This window comes from Triticum aestivum, chromosome 5D (genome assembly GCF_018294505.1).
Source record: "Triticum aestivum cultivar Chinese Spring chromosome 5D, IWGSC CS RefSeq v2.1, whole genome shotgun sequence".
Classification (NCBI taxonomy): domain Eukaryota; kingdom Viridiplantae; phylum Streptophyta; class Magnoliopsida; order Poales; family Poaceae; genus Triticum; species Triticum aestivum.
Window position 1 is genome coordinate 396,758,230 of NC_057808.1, and position 24,562 is coordinate 396,782,791.

Sequence of the window (24,562 nt, forward strand, 5' to 3'; positions counted from 1 at the left end):
CCGCCCCCAGGCTGGCGTCCTAGTCCGAACTACCGCGGCAAAAACCCTATCTACAGGCCGCCGTCGACTCGTTCGGTTCCGCCTACGACATCACCAGCACCGAGTCCTGCACCACCCACCAGTGCTCCATCTGCGGTTGCATGGCGGCCTCCTCATGATCCTTGGACGGGGCTTGTTCAAGCATGGCCCATGCCCTGGTCCGCTCCGTCCACCCTCGGTGCTCCGCCGGCATACTCAGGTGCCTGGCAACCCGGCCTTCGGCCGCCTACTGGTGCTCCCGGGGTTCTCAACCCCCGACAGCCGGCCAATGCCTATCACGCCGCCCCGACGTATGCTCCTTATGGTCATTACAGCACCGACGGCGGCGCCTACTACACACCTCAGCCGGCCCTGCTCCCGACGCCACCCCCACCACAGCCGGCCAATGCCTACTACACTCCCCAGCCGGCCCTACTGCCTTCACCATCGTATCCGCCGGCACTGCTTCCGACGCCACCCTCACCTGCGACGCCGAGCTGGGATCAAGCTGCCTTTCTCCAGGCCATGAATAACTTTGCTGCACAAGGAAACTCAGGTACGGATTGGATCTTTGATTCAGGGGCCTCTAGTCATATGTCTGCATCTAGTAATTGGTTATCTTCTTGCACTAAATCTCCTTTCCCTTCCATTATCCTTGGAGATGGATCATCTATTCCTATATATTGTGTTGGTCAGGCTCAACTTCCCTCTTCCACCAAACCTCTTTTACTTCGCGATGTTCTAGTTGCACCCGCCCTCATTAAAAATCTTATCTCTGTTCGCCAATTTACTTGCGACAATCTAGTTTCGGCTGAATTTGACCCTTTTGGTTTATCTGTGAAGGATTACCTGACCAAGGCCGAGATCGCTCGCTTCAATAGCTCCGGTGATCTTTATTCTCTTAATGGAGTTCCTGCCGCCACCCCTCCAACATCCATGCTGGCCTCCGTCGATCTCTGGCATCGTCGCTTGGGCCATCCCAACCCCGCCGTCTTAGCTTCTATGCTTAGTGAATTTACCATACCATGTAATAGGGACTCTCATAATTCTGTGTTTTGCGAGTCTTGTCAATTAGGCAAACATGTGCGTCTTCCCTTTAGTTCCTCTAGTTCTTGTAGCACTTATCCCTTTGAATTAATACATTGTGATTTATGGACCTCTCCCATTGCAAGTGTTTCGGGTTTTAAATACTACCTTGTTATCCTAGATGATTTCACCCACTTTGTCTGGACTTTTCCTCTACGCAACAAATCCGAGGTCCATTCTCTTTTCCTTAATTTTCAACGCTATGTGTCTGTTCACTTCTTCCTCCCAATTCGCTTTATCCAATGTGACAATGGTCGCGAGTTTGATAACATTAAAAATCGTACTTTCTTCTTACAACATGGCATCCTGCTTAGGTTCTCATGTCCCTACACCTCCCCTCAAAATGGTAAAGCAGAACGCTCTCTTCGCACCCTCAATGATATAGTTCGCACTCTCCTCATTCAATCATCTATGCCTCCCAAGTTTTGGGCTGAAGCCCTACACATGGCCACCTTCCTTCTAAATATTCGACCTTCTAAAACTAAACCCAACACTACTCCCTATTATTCCCTCTTTCTTTCCCACCCCGACTACTCCGCGGTTCGTGTTTTCGGCTGTCTCTGTTTTCCCAATGCCTACGCCACTTCTGCAAATAAATTGTCACCACGCTCTATCCCATGTGCTTTTCTCGGCTTCTCTGACGAGCACAAAGGCTATCGCTGTCTCGACCTTCACACCGGACACGTTCATGTCTCTCGTCATGTCACGTTTGCTGAGCACATTTTTCCTTTCTCACAACGCACTACTACACCATCCAACACCCCTAGCTCCGCAAACACCCCCTCTCCCCGTCCTTTCCAACTATATACTCCCCTACCTGCCGAACACAACTTATCACCACCACCATTAACACCCACCATAGCCAATCCCAACCATACACTCACCCCACCCGAGACGTCCCCAACACCCCGACCCCTGCTCCCTCCCCAACACCCCCGGCCCCTACTCCCACTCCACCACCCAGCCCTGCTCCCACTCCACCACCCAGCCCTACTCCTTCGTCCGACTCTTCCGCTGCGCCGGACTCACCAGTACCCACCTTACCCCCTCGTGCTATTCCTACAGCAGCCCCGATTAATGATCATCGCATGCGTACTAGGGCCAAATCAGGATTTCATCAACCCCAAGACCGCCTAAACCTTCATACCTCCGTATCTCTCACTTCTCTTCCAAAGAATTACAAAACTGCTCTACTTGATCCCAATTGGGCCGCTGCCATGCAAGAAGAATATAATGCTTTACTTCAAAACAACACCTGGCAACTTGTTCCTCGTCCTCCCAATACAAATATTGTTTCTGGCAAATGGATTTTTCGCCAAAAGTTCCACTCCGATGGGAGCCTCTCACGATATAAAGCCAGGTGGGTTTGTCGTGGCTTTTCTCAGCAACAAGGAATTGATTACGAAGAAACCTTCTCTCCTGTTGTTAAACCTAGCACCATTCGCACCGTTCTTAGTGTTGTTGTCTCCTCTTCATGGCCCATTCACCAACTTGATGTTAAAAATGCTTTCCTCCATGGTTCCCTTCAAGAAACTGTCTACTGCCAGCAACCTCTGGGTTTTGAAAATCCATCCTTTCCAACTCATGTATGTCTTCTTCAGAAATCTCTCTACGGTCTTAAACAGGCCCCACGAGCTTGGTTTCAACGCTTCTCCTCCTTCATTCAAACAATAGGCTTCACTCCATCTCTCTCCGACACCTCTCTTTTTGTGTATCATCAAACTTCTGACACTGCCTATTTACTTCTCTATGTAGATGATATCATTCTTACCGCCTCCTCTCAAAAGTTCTTAGATCATATTGTCTCTCTTCTTAGATCTGAATTTTCTATGACTGACCTAGGACTCCTTCATCATTTCTTAGGCATTGCTGTTGTTCGAGATTCCTCCAGCCTTTTTCTTTCCCAACGCCAGTATATTCTTGATCTTCTTAATCGTGCTGGTATGCTTGACTGTCAATCATCTCGCACTCCTGTCGATACTAGTTTTAAACTTTCGGCTACCGGTGAACCCTTTTCCGATCCTACTCTCTATCGTAGCCTAACAGGTGCTCTCCAATATCTCACCATTACTCGTCCTGAAATCTCTTTTGCTGTTCAACAAGCATGTCTCTATATGCATGATCCCCGGGTTCCTCACTATAATCATGTTAAACGCATTCTTCGGTATTTAAAAGGAACTCTCAATCATGGTCTCCACCTCAATAATTCTTCTCCAAACTCGCTTACCGCATACTCTGATGCAGACTGGGCTGGTTGTCCTGACACTCGAAGGTCCACTTCCGATTTTTGTGTTTTTCTTGGTAACAATTTGATTTCTTGGTCTTCGAAAAGACAGGTTACAGTCTCACGTTCGTCGGCCGAGGCTGAGTATCGCGCTGTGGCACATGCCGTTGCTGATACAATCTGGATTCGGCAGTTACTCTCCGAGCTACACAGGCCTATTGAGCAGGCCACTATTGTCTACTGTGACAACATATCAGCAGTCTACATGACCAGCAATCCAGTTCAACACCGACGCACAAAGCATATTGAGATTTATATTCATTTTGTTCGTGAAAAGGTTGCTCTTGGTCAGGTTCGGGTGCTTCATGTTCCTTCTACGGCTCAGTTTGCTGACATTTTCACCAAGGCATTGCCTACTAAGCCGTTTCAAGATATCTGTTTCAGTCTCAACGTCGTCGAGCCTGCCGTTGATACTGCGGGGGGATGTTAGAGTAGTCATTATGGTATACGACTTCTAGTCCAAGTCAGTTTTTTACCCCTACCCCAAGTCGGTTTGTACCCTCTTATATACTCTTGTATGCCGCACCAAATCATCAACAAGCAACAGTTTTATTCAGCTTTCACAGGCCACCCCCCCCCCCCCCCCCCCCCGCGGCGACTATTCAAGCGACCCAAGTGGCAGCTCTCGCTGAAGCTTTTTACCCCTTCGTGTCGTATTGGGCCGGCCCATTCACGTGCACATAATCGGAGAAAGGGACTAGGAAATGCGAGAAGGAGTAGACAAACCATGGTCTCCAGCACGCCAGTGAGATAGCACGCTATGCTAACCAGCCCGCGCAAGTTCGTTTCGTTGTTAGTACTAGGGGCACCCTATACTTGACGCTCCTCGAATGGTTTTCTTCGGGATTTTATCCTTTTTTTGTTTAATTTTGTTTCTTTTCTTGTTTTTCTTCTTCGTTTTTCTTTCATTCATTTTCTCTTTTTTTCTTCATTTTTTATTTTCTTTTCCCTTCTCCATTTTTTTGGGTTTCTTTTTTCTTCTCCATTTTTTGTTTTTCTTTTGTGGTTTTTCTTTTTTTGGTTTTTCATTGTTTCTTTTTGTTTTTCATTCTACATTCTTATATACATGATCAACATTTTTTCAAATACTTGTTCAACACTTTTCAAATACTTGTTCAACATTTTTTAAACATGTGTTCAACATTTTTATATACATAATCAACATTTTTTTCAAATATTTTTTCAATATTTTTCAAATACTGGTTCAATATTTTTTTAACATCTTTTTAAAATCCTTGTTCAAAAAATTTGAAATACATGTTCAACATTTTTCGAATGCTTGATTAACAATTTTCAAATACTGGTTCAACATTTGTTCAAATACTTGTTCAACATTTTTCAAAATGTATGATTAACATTTTTCAAATACTTGTTCAACATTTTTTTGAATGCTTGATCAATATTTTTCAAATACTTGTTCAAATAATTATCTGACATTATTATTCATCATTTTTATACTTAATCAAAAAATTCAAATACATGTTGTACATTTTTCAAATATTCGTTCAACATTTTTTAATACTTATTCAACATTTTCAAATACTTATTCAAAAATTTAAAATGCTTGTTCAACACTTTCTCAAATACTCGTTCAACAATTTTTTAATACTTATTCAACATTTGTCAAATACTTGATCAACATTTCTAATACTTATTTAACATTTTCAAATACTTGTTCAACATTTTTTAATATTTATTCAACATTTTTCAAATACTTGTTCAGCATTTTTCAAATGTACTTTTTGAAGAGTGTTTTTTGTGTATATATGTAGAATACATTAAAGTATAAAGAAAAATACAAAAATAAAGCAAAAAAACTAGAACAAAATAGAAGAAAAAAACAGGTTGTGGCCTCCCGCGTGGCAGGGTTGGCCCGTCTAGGGCTTCTCCCGACGCGAGGATTCCCCTATGCTCTCATCGAGCGGAAAACAGGGGTGCACCACCCCCCCCCCTCCCAGGTACTCGAGTATCAGGACTTGAGGAGAAACCCCGACAAAACTCTTCTCTTCCTAATTGCCTTTTTTTGCGAGAAAAATTCCGATCTATTCATCTTCAAACATAGCAGTACAACGAATACCAGAAATAATAGAAATTACAACCTGATCCGTAGACCACCTAGCAACGACTACAAGCACTGAAGCGAGCCGAAGGCGCGCCGCCGTCATCGCCCCTCCATCGCCGGAGTCGGGCGCAACTTGTTGTAGTAGACAGTCAGGACGTCGTCGTGCTAAGGCCCCGCAGGACCCGCGCACCAGAACAGCAACCGCCGCAGATGAAAAATAGCGTAGATCGAAAGGATCCAATCCGAAGACACACGAACGTAGACGAATAACGACGAGATCAGAGCAAATCCACCAAAGATAGATCCACCGGAGACACACCTCCACACGCCCACCAACGGTGCTATACGCACCGCCGGAACGGGGGCTAGGACATAAACCCTAGCAAAACTGAAAGAAACGACTAAAAACGAAGCCCTCCGCCGGCCCTTGCTGAGATCCACCGCACCCTCATGGCCCTAGGGCCACCGGAGAGGAGGCGGACCTGCGGCGGCGCCGGCGGGGGGCAGAAACCCTAGCTTTTTGTGAAGGAGGAGGTGGTGGCGGGGTGTGCTTTGTTTCTTTGGCCTGTCCTCCTAATTGCCTTTTTAGTGGGTAACTCTATTTAGGTTGAGCGTGCTATGTATTGCTTATAGCAATAGGGATGCAGCCATTGTACACAACGTTTTCCAAAAGTAAATGGTTCCAATAATATATAACTTTGAAAATAAGTTTACTTCATTTATTATGAATAAAACATTTTAATATACTAAAATGAAATTTTTATTTGCATGTTGCTAACAAAAAATTCTTGCATATGTAAGAAAGTTTATGCAGTTTAAGAAAATATTTTGTATTTTTATAGAAATTACAATTTATATATGTTAGTATGCAAGCATGCCAAAAGTATTCATTGAATTTAAGAAATGAGTCGTGTTCTAAAAAAATGGCCATGGACTTTAAAAGTAATCATATGTTCCCACAAAATAATTGTGCAACTTTCAAAAATATCTGCGTTTTTAAAAATGCGTATGTAATTCTAAAAAATGATCACGCATTTTAACAATGTTATTGTAATTATAAAATTTCTTTCATACTTTAAAAAAACAATTGTAGAAAAGTTGTTCTTATATTATTTCTAAAGTGTTCAGTCATTTTCAAAATAACCGTGTGTTTAAAGAAAAATGTTTAAACTTTAGTAAAAGGAAGAAACATTCTGCACAAAATAAATAAAAGGAAGAAATGGGGAAATGAAAAACAAATACAGGAAAAAAAACAAAAAGGATCCAAGGCCTCGAGGTGGCGTAGTGCTCCCGTCAGTCCCGAACGCGTGAGTGAGGCGATTTCAAGCCGAACGGGCTGGGGATCTGACCGGGAAGCCGTCACGTAACACACGAGTATAAATCTTGCATCAAGGCACCTCTAGCATCGAGGCTACAATGAGGGGTCGATCTAGGATACCCGCAGGTTATGGGTACGGGTGGAGCCACCCCATACCCTTACCGTCCACCCTGAACTTGTTGGAAATATGCCCTAGAGGTAATAATAAATTGATTATTTTCATATTTCCTTATTCATGATAAATGTTTATTATTCATGCTACAATTGTATTGACCGGAAACTTAAATACATGTGTGAATACATAAACAACACTGTGTCCCTAGTAGGCCTCTACTAGACTAGCTCGTTGATCAAAGATGGTTAAGGTTTCCTAACCATAGACATGAGTTGTCATTTGATAACGGGATCACATCATTAGGAGAATGATGTGCTAGTCAGAGCCAACCGCAATCTTAGCATCAGATCGTATCACTTAGTTATTTGCTACAGCTTTCTTCATGTCAAGTTTATATTCCTTAGACCATGAGATCATATCACTCCCAGACGCCGGAGGGATAGCTTGTGTGCTATCAAACGTCACTTCATAGCTGGGTGATGATAAAGGTTCTCTACAGGTATCTTCGAAGGTGTCTATTGAGTTGTACGATCGAGACTGCAATTTGTCACTCCATGTGACGGAGAGACATCTCTGGGCCCTCACGGTAATACAACATCACAAGAAGTTTCATGTGACTAATGCGTTTAGTCATGGGATCTAGTATTACGAAACGAGTAAAGAGACTTGCCGGTAACGAGATTGAACTAGGTATGGACATACCAACGATCGAATCTCGGCAAGTAACATATCGCTGGACAAAGGGAGCAGACAGGGTTGACTGAATCCTTGACATCGTGGTTCAACCGATAAAGATCTTCGTGGAATATGTAGGAACCAATATGGGCATCCAGGTCCCGCTATTGTTTATCGACATGAGAGGTGTCTTGGTCATGTCTACATGATTCTCGAACCCGTAGGGTCGCACGCTTAACGTTCGATGACGGTAGAGTAGTATTGGGATATTAGCATTGGTAAACGAAAGTTTTTCGGAGTCCGGGATGAGATCCCGGACGTCATGAGGAGTTTCGAAATGGTCCGGAGATAAAGATTTACACATGGGAAGTCTTATTTGGGCCACCGGAAAGATTTTGGGTTTTGCCGGTATTGTACCGGAGTGCCAAAAGGGTTCCAGGGGTCCACCTGCCCTGGAGGGCCACATGCGCAGCAAAGGGAACACACCAGCCCCTGGTGGGTTGGGCGTCGCTTCCCCACCTAGGCCCATGCGCCTAGGGTTGGTGGGAACCCTAGATGGGGGCGCCCCTTGGCTTGGGGGGCAAGCCACCCCCCTAGGGCCGCCGCCCCCTCCTTGGAGGAGGGCTCGGGCCGGCGCTCCCTCCCCCCTTGCCCCTATGTATAGTGGGGGGTTGGAAGGGCAGTCGTACCCCTTCTCTGGTGCAGCCCCTCACCTTCTCTACCACCACCTCCTCCCGGTTTGGCTTGGCGAAGCCCTGCCGGCACTCCACCACCGTGTAGTCGTGCTGGTAGTGATCCCATCTACTGCTCCCCCTTCGCTTGCTGGATTAAGGAGGAGGAAACGTCACCGAGCCGCACGTGTGCTAAACTCGGAGGTGTCGTGCGTACGGCACTAGATCGGTTGGATCGTGATTGGATTGCGAAGAGTACGACTACATCAACCGCGCTTTATACGCTTCTGCTTTCGTCTACAAGGGTACGTAGACACACTCCCCTCTCGTTGCTATGCATCTCTTATATTAGATCTTGGGTGTTCGTAGGTATTTTTTTTTTATATTCATGCTTCGTTGCCCATCAGAACTTTCCTATCGCCCATACCCATACCCGTCAAGGGTACAACTTTTTCCCACACCCGTCATGCGACAGGGTATATGGGTACCCGCGGGTAAAATTACCCACGTTTACAACATATCAAATTGAGCAGAAAATAGTTGTAAAAAGCAACATATAATCATAAATTATTAATACCAACGCATTTTAAACAATGATGTACAACAACATATTGTAACAACCACACATTCTCATAAACAAAAAGAACGTGCCTATGTAGCAACACATAAAAATGTTAAACAACAGTACATAGTCATGCACTTTAAGTTAACAAAATAAGAATAAATTATAGAGATAATTTAAATGCACATTACAGTTTTTACCTAGCGCGATTAGGGGGGATAGTTAATATGTTAGGATATTAAAGGAAACCCTTTTTAACATTTTAGATAGGTATATGGGTTCGCCGACATGGGTTATACGATTGCATACCTGTACCCTCTCTACCTGATGGGCATGATATTTTCCCATTTAAGTACCTAGGGGTAACTTTTTGTTCCAAGCCGTTACCTTAATAGGGTTTCTACCTGCAGGGTATGCGGGCAATGGGTACCCATTGCCATCCCTAGATCGATCCTAAGATCTCCTCATTGCAACGGGGCACTGTTGGCCACTACGCTGATTTCCAAGTCTTGTACAATTCATATGGCGTGGTTTACACATTTTTTTCGGTTTTTGTTTGTTTCTTAGTTCTCAATGTTTTTTTTCTTTCCTTGCACACCATTTCTGTTTTATTTGGTTTCCTTCGGGTTTTTTTCTTTTTCTTTTTCTTATTCTTTTGTTTTTTCTTTTTCTGTCTCTAGTTATTTTCACTCTTTTTGCATTTGTTTCTATGGTTTTATTTTTTTCATTTCATTTTTTCTTTGGTTTATTTAGTTTATTTTTCGATTTTTATTTTTTGTTTACTTTGTTTCTTTTGGTTTCCATTCTAGATTTTGGATATGTCAACAACATTTTTCATATACACATTTAATATTTTTCCAGTATAAATTTAACATGTTTTATTACATAGTCAACATTTTTTCCTATACAGATTTTCAACATTTTTCCAATGCTTGATTAACATTTTTAAATACAAATTTATGATTTTTTTAATACATGGTCAGCATTTTTTCTAGACACACTTTAAACTTTTTCAAATTCTTTATTAACATTTTTCAACTACAAGATTAATATTTTTCTAATACATGGTCAACATTCTTTCTTTTTCCATTAAATATTTTCAAATGCTTGAATAACATTTTGTAAATGCATTATTGACATGTTTTGAACACATGGTCCACATTTTTTATAAACACATTTAACATCTTAATAAATGCTTGATTAGCATTTTTCAAATACTTGTTCAACATTTTTTAAAAGCTTGGTTAACATTTTTATATGCATGACCAAATTTCTTCATCTTTTTAAATACACGATCAACATTTTTTCTATATACATTTAACATTTTTTCAAATACTTGTTCAACATTTTTATTTCAAATGCTTGATTAACATTTTTATACACATGAGAAAATTTGTTTCATCTTTTTTAATACATTGTCAACACTTTATTATACACATTTAAGATTTTCCAAATGCTTGACACGTGTTCAACATTTTTTTCAAATTCTTGATTCACTCTTTTTAAATACATGATCATTTTTTTCATACACATGTTTTAATACATTTTTTCTATACGTGATGAACAATTTCACTATACTCATTTAACATTTTTCAAATGTTTTGTCAACATTTTTCAAATGTATTATGTGGAGTGATTTTTGTAATATGTTTATTTTTAATATGTGAAAGTAGAAAAAAAAAGTAAAAACAGAAAATGAAGTTGTTGTTTTCCACGCACATGGGGCGGCCAACTTGTGACACCCGTTCACCAAGGGTTCCCTCTATCTCGCTGAATGCGAGACATAGGGGCGCCCCACATAACAGGGCATGCAGCCGAACAGCCGGTTGTTGCCCGCGCACCCAAAACCTCCTAATCGGCACCTTGTGCGCCGGTTAAGGGTTTAGGGTGACCAATCACATATATGGACCGACCCATCACATGACGACGCGATTGCTGGACAGGGCGCAATTGGTTCGCACAGTTGACTAGATGACCGGTAACCCTTTGACTTTTGGGGGGAAACCCCTGAATAATTTTAAAACATGGTGAATTCAATAAAGTTCATGGATTGGAAAGAATCAAAAATTCAGAAAAAGTTCAAGAAATAAAAAAAATCATGATTTCAAAAGAAGTTCAAGGTTTTGAAAAAAGTTCACGGATTTTTTTAAAATGATCAAAGATCTTAAACTCATAAATTTGGGAAGAGTTTATGAATTAGAATATATTCATGCATTTGAGAAAGTTTGCAGGATTCGAAAAATGTTCAAAAATATTTTAAAAACTTCATGTGTTTTGAAAAAGAAGGTTCAAGAAAAGTTTCGAATTGAAAAAATGTTCACACATATAAAAAGAGAAAATGTTCGAAAAAAAATCAAAAATTTAAAAAGTTCATGCATTTGAAAAAAAATCCAAAATGAAATAAAAATGGAAAATAAAAACAACAAAAGAAGAGGAAAAACAGCAAAAAACTGAACAATCCCCGGTTCAGAAAAAATAGATCCAGCAGCTTCCCTGAACCACCTGGAAGCTTCCCAAATCCGGGGAGGAATCCTCCCTCTCGTACGCTCCAAGGGCCGGCCCATTTGGAATCGAAGGAAGGGAGGGGGTGTGAGATGTTTTGCGAACTAGCCTAAAACGGGCACTTTTGGCGCCAAGTATACGCCTGCCCCAAATTCACCTCGATCACTTAAATTGACATATATGGTCGTTGGCGTGTTTGCAACAAAATAAAAAGAAAAACAGGTTACAACTCCTGCTCGGTTTAATGCTAAGCATCGCCTTGTACTCGTGGACTAAGCCTTGCTTAGATGGTTAGATTTCTTTGTGATGGAATCAGCCCACCAGGTTCAAGTCTTGTTTGGTGGGAGGTGATGTTTTTTTTTTTGTTGAAATGCGGTCCCTTAGGGCCTGATCCATTAAAAAAAGGTCGAAGAGAGTTGTCCAATTAATTGACGAAAAAACGGACGAAAACCGTCAAAAACGCCCGCAAAAACAAGGCACTCAGGGCGACCTGGCAACCCACATACGCCGTCGAGGTTGCAACCCGGTGTCATCGCCATCACACCTCCACAAAGGGCGACTTCGACTCCATCATCGACGACTACTGAAGTGCCTTCACCGCAAACAAGCGTCGAGGCCTGTGTCGGCCGATGCCAAATAGTCAACCACACACGTCAACGACCAAGCAGCTTCGACTTTGTCGACGAACATGTTTTTGTCGACTACAAGGCAATCTCGAAGATGCTCATAGGGATAGTGTGTGTATGTGTGTATTTATATGGGTGAATGTATGTGTCTGTATGTGGGCATCTCTGATTGTACCGTGTTAAAAAAAATTGTACTCCGACCAGCCAGCCAACTCCCACTCCTTGCTTCCATGCCACAAGCACCTCTCATGCATTGTGGAGTACAGTACAGTACAGTAGTACGTGCGAATAAACAGGGACATGGACATGCAACAGACATAGTGCAGTATCAGTTCGCAGTAGCATCACTGAATCAACAAGGAACGCGAGCTTCTGTTTATAACTTTATTTCCCAGGGCACGTGGATTGGTAGATGAATTACTTGCCCGGCCGGCCGGTATATCAGACCCTTGGACGACAACACACACACGACTGTGCTACTAGTACAGACCATTACAAACGAACGACTGAAATTAAGAACTATATAAACGTATCTCTGCTGGCGGTCGGTTCGCCAATCATTAGCGATTGATTCATCTCCTGAATGCATGCGCCCGTGCGTGCATCGGTCATCTCGATCGGATCAGAAAGCCTTGATGTAGCCCTTGCGCGGGGTGGGCGAGCTGATCTCCTGCTCCATCTTCTGCAGCTCCGCCAGCATCGGCAGCGTGCTCACCGTCAGCATGGCCACCGCCGGGTGGGTGCCCTCCGGCAGCTCCACCTCCTGCTGCGCCGCCGGCTCCGTGGACACGTCGTGGATCCCCGTCGGCAGCACCAGGGCCGACGTGTCCGGCTTGCGGTAGCAGAAGTAGAGCGTCATCTGGGCCACCCCAAAGAAGAACCCGCCCACGTTCGGGAGCTGCATGCATATGTTTTACACAGGAGTCAAGTACGTAAGTGCCATGGATATATAGCTGACGATGAAACTGATTGTGCAAGAAGACGTACGGTGACGTAGATGTCCTTGGTGAAGAGGCCATAGAAGAACCAGGCGACGGCGCTGAGGGTGAGGAAGAAGGAGAGCGAGAAGGGCATGTACTCGGCGCTCTTGGTCTTGATCACCACGAACTGCATGCATGCATTATTCACCGGCCAGCCTGTTAGTTACTGTAGATCTCATGGTCCTGATCACTCAAACTAGAGCAGCAGTAGTAGTAGTACTTACGATGACGCTGAGCGGGGCGACGAAGACGGCCATGGAGAAGGCGAGGCAGACGCTGCCGAGGACCTTGACGCGGCTGGGCTGGGGCACGAGGAACACGGTGACGGCGACGATGAGGGCGAAGGCGGCGACGTCGAGGAGGAGGAAGAAGGCGAGGGCGCGGTGCCTGGCGTGCCTGGGCGCGTACACCACGTAGAGCAGGATGTAGAAGCCCTCGACGACGCAGCCAAAGGCGTTGATGGTGAGCAGCGGGCTGGAGTTGGTCTTGACCAGCGCGTAGAAGATCCACAGCATGCAGCTGAAGAGCGCCACCACGTACGGCACCGCGCTGAACCCCTCCGTCGACTTCTTCCGGTACACCCGCAGGAACGTCGGCCTGTCAACACATGTGTGCATGCATGCTCGTCTCAGAGACGTATTGCTAACCAAACTCATGGTGATCACAACAGGAGAAGCGTGCAAAAGATTAAGGTGCTCGATGGGGCCGGGCTTACGTGGGCGCGAGGAACACCAGGAAGGATATGATGTTGCCTGCAGAAAAAAACAGGAACGGAGAAATGACACTTTGTGTCAGTGAGACTTAATCATGTGACAAAACAATGGTTTGGAAATACATGCATGCATGATGCATCAACAGTTGAGCAGCATGCATGCATGGATATGGATGCCTACCTAGGATGCCAAAGGCGGAGGCCCACGGGTGAGCCATGGAGAAGAGCCCTTCTGCCATCCTGATCAGGAGTACAGAGCACGGTAACTAAGCAGATCAGATGGATGTATCTAACTGTGTGTTCTTCTCCTTCCCAATGACTAGGGAAGGAAGGCAGTGCTTGTGTGGTTTTTTCCTATGGGAACAAGTCGTGTATATATAGCAGCAGGGGAGCCCATCCCCATCCTCTCTAGCTCTACGACGACGAGTACGTAGTGGAATTCCAGGGCAGCCACAGTGGTGAAAATTCAACAAGTGTGCGTGAGTGCGTGGTTACGCGTGTATCGGTGTACCATGCATGTAAACATGTATGCATGCATCCTTTTCCCAGCCAAGATGAAGAATACGTGCATAGCATTCCGTTTGGACATTACCAGAAGCAAAAAAGGGCTATCGGTTACTGCCATATACTGCTGTTTACCACGTGTGTGCGCACGTAGCCTCTACAAGGGCATGTGATAGAATTGAAAGTAGTAATAGAAACGTGCATGTACATTAATTCCACAGAACCACTGAGTACGTCGAGGCTACTAACCAAAGCATAAAACGAAGTACGTATACGAAACTGCTTCCTGCATGATCCTGGTGCCTGATGAATGCACGACATCGAAATCCAGCGGCCCGTGCCCGATGTATGCACGAATGTCCGGCCATATTTTAAACATCGTCCATGAGTCGTCCATATCTTGTCGTGTTATGGCACGGCTCTAGTATATATGTACGCCTTTACAGCACTTAAATTACTTTAGAGCAGTTAAAATCGACGTCTGCGATAACAATGCCATGGTGCATCAACTGGTATGAGCCTTGCATCACCGGTGGATGCATGCTCTGATCCATCGATCGCCAACAGACAAGATATGATGCTATCGTTTATCCCGCTGAAAAGATATGTGCTTGCATGCAGCTACAGGTAGTAGGCAGGTTTTGTTTTTTGTTTTTTGAGGGGTACAGGTAGGCAGGTAGCTGAAGCTGATAGCTAAAACTTGCAGCGAGTGCCGAAGTGGCCGCCGCGGCGAGGGCTATGCATTTTCTCTTCCGGTCAATGTGTGAACTGACCTGACCTGACCTGACCTAACAACCGACACGTCACACCCAGCACTCAACGATGCACAGTTGCATCTTTGGGTCCGTTCAGTTACACAACTGAAGTCCGGTTCAGTAGGTCGAACGTTTTGATGCAGAAAGGATAGTCAGGGCGTGATCTTTCCCGACTTTTTGATGCATGATTCATTGCACCCGCACGAGCTTAACGATCACCATCTTGTGTGAAGTTAGTAAGTTGCCCATCACCGTCGATTGGTCTCTCCCCTCTTTCGTTTTTATCTCGTGTATTCCCTCCTGTCGTCTCTTTCACTTTACAGTTGCATCGCACCACTGTACATGGAGCGAGGCGCGAGGGGCATTTTACGCGCGTGTACGTGCGTAGTTCGTCTGCTAGCTGGTATACATCGTGCATGCAGCAGCGGTGCTTTTCTGCGCCGTGCCACTGGCGAGGTGAAGAAACGGAAACGTCTCAGTGCTAATGTCACGCGCAGCATCGATGATGGATGGATGGATCGATCGATCAATTCAAGCTACTGTACCTAATACCTAGGCCGCGGGCAAATTATTACCTGCAGAGTAGCTAGTCGTATAAGCATATGCGGCAACGGGGGGCTTTTCCGCCTCCGCCACTGGCGAGGTGACAAAACGGAAACTCCTCGGTGCTCGTTTCACTGGCGCCGATCCATCCTGTTGCTGCTGCTGTGAATAATGCAGCTGCCGTGCTTTTGTGCAAGAGAGATCGGTCGGCTGGCAAGGCTGATGGTGACACGAGTGGCTTGGCATCCATCCATGCACGCATGCACTGCTCATTTGGTCAAGCGGGCTAGTGGGGTTCGTACGTGTGCAATCGAACTGAGCAAGGTACGCGTGGATGCAAGCATGATCGAGCCAAGGTTCGGCGGCCAAGTGGCACCAATTCCACCTAGTGCATGCTGCCAAGATGCAGAGTCAGATTCTGGTGAGGTGCAGATCAACTGCATGCATGCACAAGAATATACCCTCCCCTCCAACTTTCATTCTGCCTTCCAGGTTCCTAGCCAGCACCGCGCGGCAAATTTGACAATTTTGACCTATGGACGAAATCAATTCACAAAATGAACTGCCCCTAAAACAATTTCACTCGGCTGACCTTTTTGAGTGACGCCTAACACGCAGGCGCCACACCCTACGGTGCAGCGCCTAGCTCTGAGACGTTGCACCTCTGTCCAGCGTGGCAGACCCTGGGCCCGCACCCAGTAGTGCAGCGCATCAGAGCTAGGCGCCACACATGTAATGTGCAGCGCCTAGCCCTTAGGCGATGCACTGTCTGTTACTAGTTGGCTGGCTGGCCCCACTCCCCCCACACACACCCCAACCCCCAAAGCATCCCCACCCGAGGTTTGCCCCCTCTCCCCCTCTCAAATCCTTCCCCGAATATTCCAAATTTGAAGATTTTGTCCATGGATTTCGAACTCAAACCCTCCCTCAAGGTAATCTTCTCCGATCCGCTTGTTTTGATCCAAGTAATGTTAACAAATTGCCCATTTGTTGCTAGTTTGGGGGAACCCTAGTTTTGTATGGATCTAGAGATTTGCATGGAGATGTGAGATGTTTGTTTGCCAATTTCCTATGATTAGGCTTGTTAGTATGTTAGGGTTAAGGTTATGGGTGTTGTTATGTTGGGGCAAGGGTTAGGGTTGCTGTTTCATATATATGTTAGGGTTTGTATTCCGTGTTAATCCTTGGATTAGTACTCATGGAAGAAATGTTACGTTGTGTTGTTTGAATGCTTATAGGGATGGGAAGAACATGTGTGTTTGTTCATCATGGGGACAAAGACGCCTTCTTGAAAGGCAATATTGAACCGGACCCGGATGAGCTTGCCATGGTGTTTGATAATAGTCCTAGCTATGCGGAGCTCTTGTAACAAGTGAGGAAAGATTTCAATTGGACGGGCCCTAGTGATATCGTTGAGTTGGAGGGAAGGCATAATGTTGGTTTTGTAATGCACATCCGTTGGAAGACAATGAGTGTCAACTCGGAGCAACGTTGGGTTGCATACAAGGAGACGGTGGCCGAATCACTAGACAAGGCTCTTGAGTTATTTGCAACGAAGAAGGTTGATTCAAGTTTGCATTTGGACTTGAACCGGAACCCCTCCCTTTGGTTGCTAGTAGCCCCCCACCTTTGAACCGAGATGAAATTGTTGAACCTCTTTGGACCCAAGAAGTGAGGCCAACATTGAGCCCATTTCCAAACAACCAAAATGAAGCTTTGCAAGAGGAGAATGATGAGTATGCAGACGATGACAATGAAGTTGATCTCCATGACAACAATGTGGGTGATCTCGAAAAATATCATTTGCAAGAGACAATGGACCATTCCATCCCTTATTCTCGTGGGTATGCATCGGATTCGGATGACGAAGGTCCCGATGAACAAGTTGATGAGGAGGGTTCACGGTGAAGGAGGCCGAAGCTTTCGAGAAGGTATTCGGTCAGGATCATCGGACTACATTGTTCAAGGATGTTAGTCTCGCGGGTGAAGCCGTGGTAGATGGTGGCCAAGGTATATCTCTTGGGGTTAGGCCAAGATCTCGCCGTGATTTGCATGACGACAAGAACAGGATTGCTCGTGGGTCTATGTTCGAAACCTTCTTGGAATTGAACATGTGGCTCGACAACTACTTGGTTACGCATTATCGTCCACACAAGGTAGTGAACTTGGACGTCAATGTGCGCTACACGGTTGCATGTGCATGTGAAGATGAAAAATGTCTGTGGATTGTGCATGCAAGACCATGGAAAGGAGGTCCCACTTGGCACGTAGTGAGTTGTGTGCCAACTCACATGTGCCGAGGCAAAAGGGTGGATGGCAAGGTTGTGTCCCAAGACCACAGACAACTCACGTCCGAGTTCATCGCTTACAGGCTCTCCAACTCAATATCCACACTTCCAACAATGAGCATCCAACATGTCATTGACCTTGTGAAAGCCATCTTTCATTACAAGGTGAAATACGGCAAGGCATGGAAGGCGAAGCAAGCTGCATTTAAGATGTTGTATGGTAGTTGGGAGGAAGCATACAACCGAATCCCTAGGTTGTTGTTAGCCATGGCCGCCACAAACCCGGGCATGGTTCATGTGGTCGAGCCTCATGGGGAAAAAACAACGGTTCATGACGGAAGGAAAGTCCGAGTATTTGGTCGTGCATTTTGGGCATTCGAGCAATGTATGAGGGCTTTCGAACACTGTAGGCCGGTCATCGCCATTGATGGCACGTTTTTGACCGGGAAAGACAAGGGGACCTTGTTGGTTGCGATAGCAAGTGATGCCAATAACCGGGTGTTGCCATTGGCATTTGCTTTGGTTGAGGTGGAGAACAATGACAACTGGGAGTGGTTTTTGCGTCTTTTGAGGACGAAGGTGTTACCCGCTCAGAGGGAAATTTGTGTCATATCGGATCGGCATCCAGGAATTCTTAACGCGGTGGAGATTGACATTCCCGGGCATGCTCCGTTGCACCATCGATGGTCCATGAGGCACTTTTGTTCGAACTTCTATAGGGCATGTGGCCTTAAGGAGTTGGCCAATGATCTTCAAGATTGTTGTCTCGCTTTCTCCAACAAGCGGTTCGCCACTTTGTTCAACAAATTGCTCGCACACAAAAAACTTGATCCCGGGGGTCAAGACTTTCTCAATAGGTACATTGAATACCGGAACAAGTGGGCACGTGCTTTTGATGAAGATGGCCGAAGATATGGTCAAATGACAAGCAATATGGCGGAATGCTTCAATAGGGTGCTCAAAGGTGCACGTGGATTACTGATACGTCTCCAATGTATCTATAATTTTTTATTGCTCCATGCTATATTATCTTCTGTTTTGGACATTATTGGGCTTTATTATTCACTTTTATATTATTTTTGGGACTAACCTACTAACCGGAGGCCCAGCCCAGAATTGCTGTTTTTTGCCTATTTCAGGTTTCCACAGAAAAAGAATATCAAACGGAGTCCAAATGGAATGAAACCTTCGGGAACGTGATTTTCGGAACGAACATGATCCAGGGGACTTGGACCCTATGTCAAGAAATCAAGCAGGAAGCCACGAGGTAGGGGGCGCGCCCTCCACCCTCGTGGGCCCCATGTTGCTCCACCGACGTACTCCTTCCTCCTATATATACCTACGTACCCCAAAACGATCAGATACGGAGCCAAAAACCTAATTCCACCGCCGCAACCTTCTGTACCCACGAGATCCCATCTTGGGGCCTGTTCCGGAGCTCCGCCGGAGGGGGCATCCATCACGGACGGCTTCTACATCAACACCATAGCTTCTCCGATGAAGTGTGAGTAGTTTACCTCAGACCTTCGGGACCATAGTTATTAGCTAGATGGCTTCTTCTCTCATTTTGGATCTCAATACAATGTTCTCCCCCTCTCTCGTGGAGATCTATTCGATGTAATCTTCTTTTGCGGTGTGTTTGTTGAGACCGATGGATTGTGGGTTTATTATCAAGTTTATCTATGAACAATATTTGAATCTTCTGAATTCTTTTATGTATGATTGGTTATCTTTGCAAGTCTCTTCGAATTATCAGTTTGGTTTGGCCTACTAGATTGATCTTTCTTGCAATGGGAGAAGTGCTTAGCTTTGGGTTCAATCTTGCGGTGTCCTTTCCCAGTGACAGTAGGGGCAGCAAGGCACGTATAGTATTGTTTCCATCGAGGATAACAAGATGGGTTTTTTTATCATATTGCATGAATTTATCCCTCTACATCATGTCATCTTGCTTAAAGCGTTACTCTGTTCTTATGAACTTAATACTCTAGATGCATGCTGGATAGCGGTCGATGTGTGGAGTAATAGTAGTAGATGCAGGCAGGAGTCGGTCTACTTGTCTCGGATGTGATGCCTATATACATGATCATACCTAGATATTCTCATAACTATGCTCAATTCTGTCAATTGCGCAACAGTAATTTGTTCACCCACCGTAAAATACTTATGCTCTTGAGAGAAGCCACTAGTGAAACCTATGGCCCCCGGGTCTATTTTCCATCATATTAATCTTCCAACACTTAGCTATTTCTTTTGCCATTTTTATTTTACTTTCTTTACTTTTCATCTTTATCACAAAAATACCAAAAATATTATCCTATCATATCTATCAGATCTCACTCTCGTCAGTGACCGTGTAGGGATTGACAACCCCTTATCGCGTTGGTTGCGAGGATTTATTTGTTTGTGTAGGTACGAGGGACTCGCGCGTAGCCTCCTACTGGATTGATACCTTGGTTCTCAAAAACTGAGGGAAATACTTACGCTACTTTGCTGCATCACCCTTTCCTCTTCAAGGGAAAACCAACGCAGTGCTCAAGAGGTAGCAATTACACGTGACGGCAATAGTTCAATACACATTTGACAAGATGAACGCGTACTTTCTAAAGTACTCGCTGGAAACGGTGCACAGATAGCGGGTGAGAACAAGCGCAAGTACAAGTACAAGTTCCCACCCAAGGTTGATGAATGGTTGGAATTTCAATCACGGAAGGCGGACTCACAGGAAGCTATAATATATGACAACGAAGAGTGGAAGTACGAAGTGAAAGAGCCAGGAGGAACCACAACGATGGCCGCCAACATGGAGGTCGGGCTTTCAAGGTCTCGTTAACACGGTGTGATTGCTCTTGCGGGAGGCCATTGTTGCTTTATATCCCATGCTCACACTTGTATACCGCCGGTCGCGTTAGGAATGTCGACGTCAATCACCCCCTCACCGTGAGGGAGTCAGAGTTCTCAATCATGACGGTCAAGAAAATATGGGCTCCCCGCTTTCACCCATACTTTGACCAATCACAATGGTCGGAGTACCATGGAGTTCAACTATGGCCGAATCCGGAGTTGAAGGTTGTTAAACGGGGTAGACGTAAGACAAAGCGTCTTAGTGGCGACATGGACGGATGAGGACATGGTGGCTGCCGCGAATCAGGCAACGACCGATTCTAAGAACCTCGTGAAAGCTCCCGTTGTGGGGAATGCAAAGGTCATGGACACAACAAAAGAATATGTACGAAACCAAGAAAAAGGTCCAAGAAAAATGTTGCAAGCACAAGCCAACAAGGAGCTACACAAGGTAGCCAACAAGTGCCAAGCCAACCAAGTGGTAGCCAACAAGTGCCAAGGCAACCAAGTGGTAGCCAACAAGTGCCAAGGCAACCAAGTGGTAGCCAACAAGTGACAAGGCAACCAAGTGGTAGCCAAAGAGGATCTAGGCAACAAAGAGGGAGGCAACTAGGACTTACAAGAGGCTGTGGTGGTGGTAGCGCTTGTGGTGGTGGTCTAGGCCGTGGTGGTGGTAGAGCTCGTGGTGGTGGTCTTGGTCGTGGTGGTGGTCTTGGCCTTGGTGATGGTCTTGGCCGTGGTGGTGGTCAAGGGCAAGGTCGTTATAGAGGAATGTTTGGATACCTCGATGGACCATTTCCGTATGTTGCTCACTAACTATAATGTTTCATATGTTCTTGTTTTTCATATGTTCTTGTTGTCCTTATTCAGTAACATGTTGCAATGTACATGTTCTTCCATTTGTTATTATTGTCATTACTAACTACTATGTTTCACTCATTGTAGGTATGGCGGCTTCTCAACCCAACAAACCAACAATGAAGGGAGTGGAGGAGAAGGATGGCGAAGGTGAGATGGCGGGATGGTGGGAGAAGGCTGCGAAGAAGCTGAGAGAGGAGGATGCAGCCGCACTAAAGAAAAAGAAGGAAGAGGAGCTCGAAAAGAAGAGGAAGGAACGAGAGAGAGCAGATTATTAGTGTTGCGCTAGGGAGCATGCGTTGAAGAGGAAATGTGAGGAGGCACAGAAGAAGCATCTCAAGGATTTTCAAGAAAGAACCTTGAAACTTTGGGCATTCGAAGCTGAAAAAAAAGAGAGGGAGAACATGATATTCATGGAGAGGATGGTTAAGGAGGCTCACCGCATAAGGAAAAGGGAGGAGGAAGAGGAAGAATAAGAAGGGAAAGGGGCGTTGCTCTACGCAATAGAGCTATGTCATCTTCAATTTGCTTGTGGACTATGACCGTGTTATCCTCTAAACTATGCTCGTCGATTTGGTTGTGAACTACAATGTGTCATGAACTACTATGTATTTTGGACTCCTCGATTTGGTTGTGAACTACACATGTTACATGCAAAATTGAAGGAGATGTGAACCTTAATGAATGCTCGAAGTGCACCTTCCCCATCGCTTTCCCAACCGGGGTTGTCTCCAGAATAGTCTCGGTCTCAGCAGCTGCTTTTTTAATCTAGGAACGCTATGAACAGAAACGGCATTAACGTGTTAGGTAAGCGAAGATGTGAATAGTGCGAATGGGAAAGAAAAAAGGGGAAATACCACCAGGTTCATCATTGGAGCTGAAGGGACTGAGGTGCCTTCCCTGACTAATTTGGTGTACTCGTGCTGGGCTAGCTCATCGAAGACGGTGGGATCTTCCAAAATCTCCTCAGCATACACCAGCTTGCATACCTCCACATGGGTACTTGCAAGAAACCATGTGAGATAGTTGTTGAACGCGATCGGGCAGTGCTCACGAAGCTGGGCTCGTTTTCCAGCCTTAGCTTGCTCCACATTAAGCGCGAACTGTACGATATACTTCCTGTGATGCCTGTCCCAATCATTGACCTTCCGCTGCTTTCTCCTATCCAACTTGCAAGTTAGAAACAGAATATTAGTGTTGGGGAACGCAGTATTTAAAAAATTTACCTACGATCACGCAAGATCTATCTAGGAGATGCATAGCAATGAGTGGGGAGAGTGTGTCCATGTATCCTCGTAGACCGAAAGCGGAAGCGTTTAGTAACGTGGTTGATGTAGCCGAACGTCTTCGCGATCCAACCGATCAAAGTACCGAATGTACGGCACCTCCGCGTTCAGCACACGTTCATCTCGATGACGTCCTGCGATCTCTTGATCCAGTTGAGGACGAGGGAGAATTTCGTCAGCACGACGGCGTGGTGACGGTGATGATGAATTTACCGGTGCACGGCTTCGCCTATGCACTACGACGATATGACCGAGGTGTGTAACTGTAGAGGGGGGCACCGCACACGGCTAAAAGATCAACTTGTGTGTTCTAGGGTGCCCCCTCCCCACGTATATAAAGGAGGGAGGAGGGGAGGGCCGGCCGGCCCCTAGGGCGCGCCCAAGAGGGGAGTCCTACTAGGACTCCTAGTCCTAGTTGGATTCCACCAAAAGGGAGACAGGGGGCAGGAAGGAGAGGGAGAGGGAGAGGGAAAGGGGGGCCGCGCCCCCTCCCCTAGTCCTATTCGGACTACCCATGGGGGGGTGCCACCTCCTCGTGGCCTCCCCTCTCTCTCCCCTAAGTCCCATGTTGGCCCATTACTTCCCCGGGGGGTTCCGGTAACCCCTCCGGCACTCCGTTTTTACCTGGTACCTCGCGGAACTCTTCCGGTGTCCGAATAACATCGTCCAATATATCATTCTTTATGTCTCGACCATTTCGAGACTCCTCGTCATGTCTGTGATCTCATCTGGGACTCCGAACAAACTTCGGTCATCACATCACATAAACTCATAATACAAATAGTCATCGAACGTTAAGCGTGCAGACCCTACGGGTTCAATAACTATGTAGACATGACCGAGACATATCTCCGGTCAATAACCAATAGCGGAACCTAGATGCTCATATTGGCTCCTACATATTCTACGAAGATCTTTATCGGTCAAACCGCATAACAACATACGTTGTTCCCTTTGTCATCGGTATGTTACTTGCCCGAGATTCGATCGTCGGTATCACCATACCTAGTTCAATCTCATTACCGGCAAGTATCTTTACTCGTTCCGTAATGCATCATCCCGCAACAAACTCATTAGTCACATTGCTTGCAAGGCTTATAGTGATGTGCATTACCGAGAGGGACCAGAGATACCTCTCCGATACACGGAGTGAAAAATCTTAATCTCGATCTATGCCAACTCAACAAACACCATCGGAGACACCTGTAGAGCATCTTTATAATCACCCAGTTACGTTGTGACGTTTGATAGCACACTAAGTGTTCCTCCGGTATTCGGGAGTTGCATAATCTCATAGTCAGATGAACATGTATAAGTCATGAAGAAAGCAATAGCAATAAACTAAACGATCATAGTGCTAAGCTAACGGAAGGGTCTTGTCCATCACATCATTCTCTAATGATGTGATCCCGTTCATCAAATGACAACACATGTCTATGGCTAGTAAACCTAACCATCTTTGATGAACGAGCTAGTCAAGTAGAGGCATACTAGGGACACTCTGTTTTTCTTTGTATTCACACATGTACTAAGTTTCCGGTTAATACAATTCTAGCATGAATAATAAACATTTATCATGATATAAGGAAATATAAATAACAACTTTATTATTGTCTCTCGGGCATATTTCCTTCAGTCTCCCACTTGCACTAGAGTCAATAATCTAGATTACATAGTAATGATTCTAACACCCATGGAGTCTTGGTGCTGATCATGTTTTTCTCGTGGAAGAGGCTTAGTCAACGGGTCTGCAACATTCAGATCCGTATGTATTTTGCAAACTTCTATGTCTTCCTCCTTGACTAGATCACAGATGGAATTGAATCATCTCTTGATGTGCTTGGTTCTCTTGTGAAATCTGGATTCCTTCGCCAAG

At 45.2% G+C, this 24,562-nt stretch overlaps 1 protein-coding gene across 1 annotated transcript; it reads right to left on the reverse strand.

The window, feature by feature from the left end:
• Positions 1 to 12,267: 12,267 nt before the first annotated feature.
• Positions 12,268 to 13,975, reverse strand: LOC123125112 (bidirectional sugar transporter SWEET11). The gene is made up of 5 exons (XM_044545647.1): positions 13,793 to 13,975; positions 13,615 to 13,651; positions 13,124 to 13,496; positions 12,907 to 13,026; positions 12,268 to 12,817 (listed from the first exon to the last, which is right to left on the reverse strand). Exons 1-5 carry the CDS (start codon positions 13,848 to 13,850, stop codon positions 12,542 to 12,544), a joined length of 864 nt encoding a protein of 287 aa, XP_044401582.1. The 5' UTR covers positions 13,851 to 13,975; the 3' UTR covers positions 12,268 to 12,541.
• Positions 13,976 to 24,562: the final 10,587 nt, after the last annotated feature.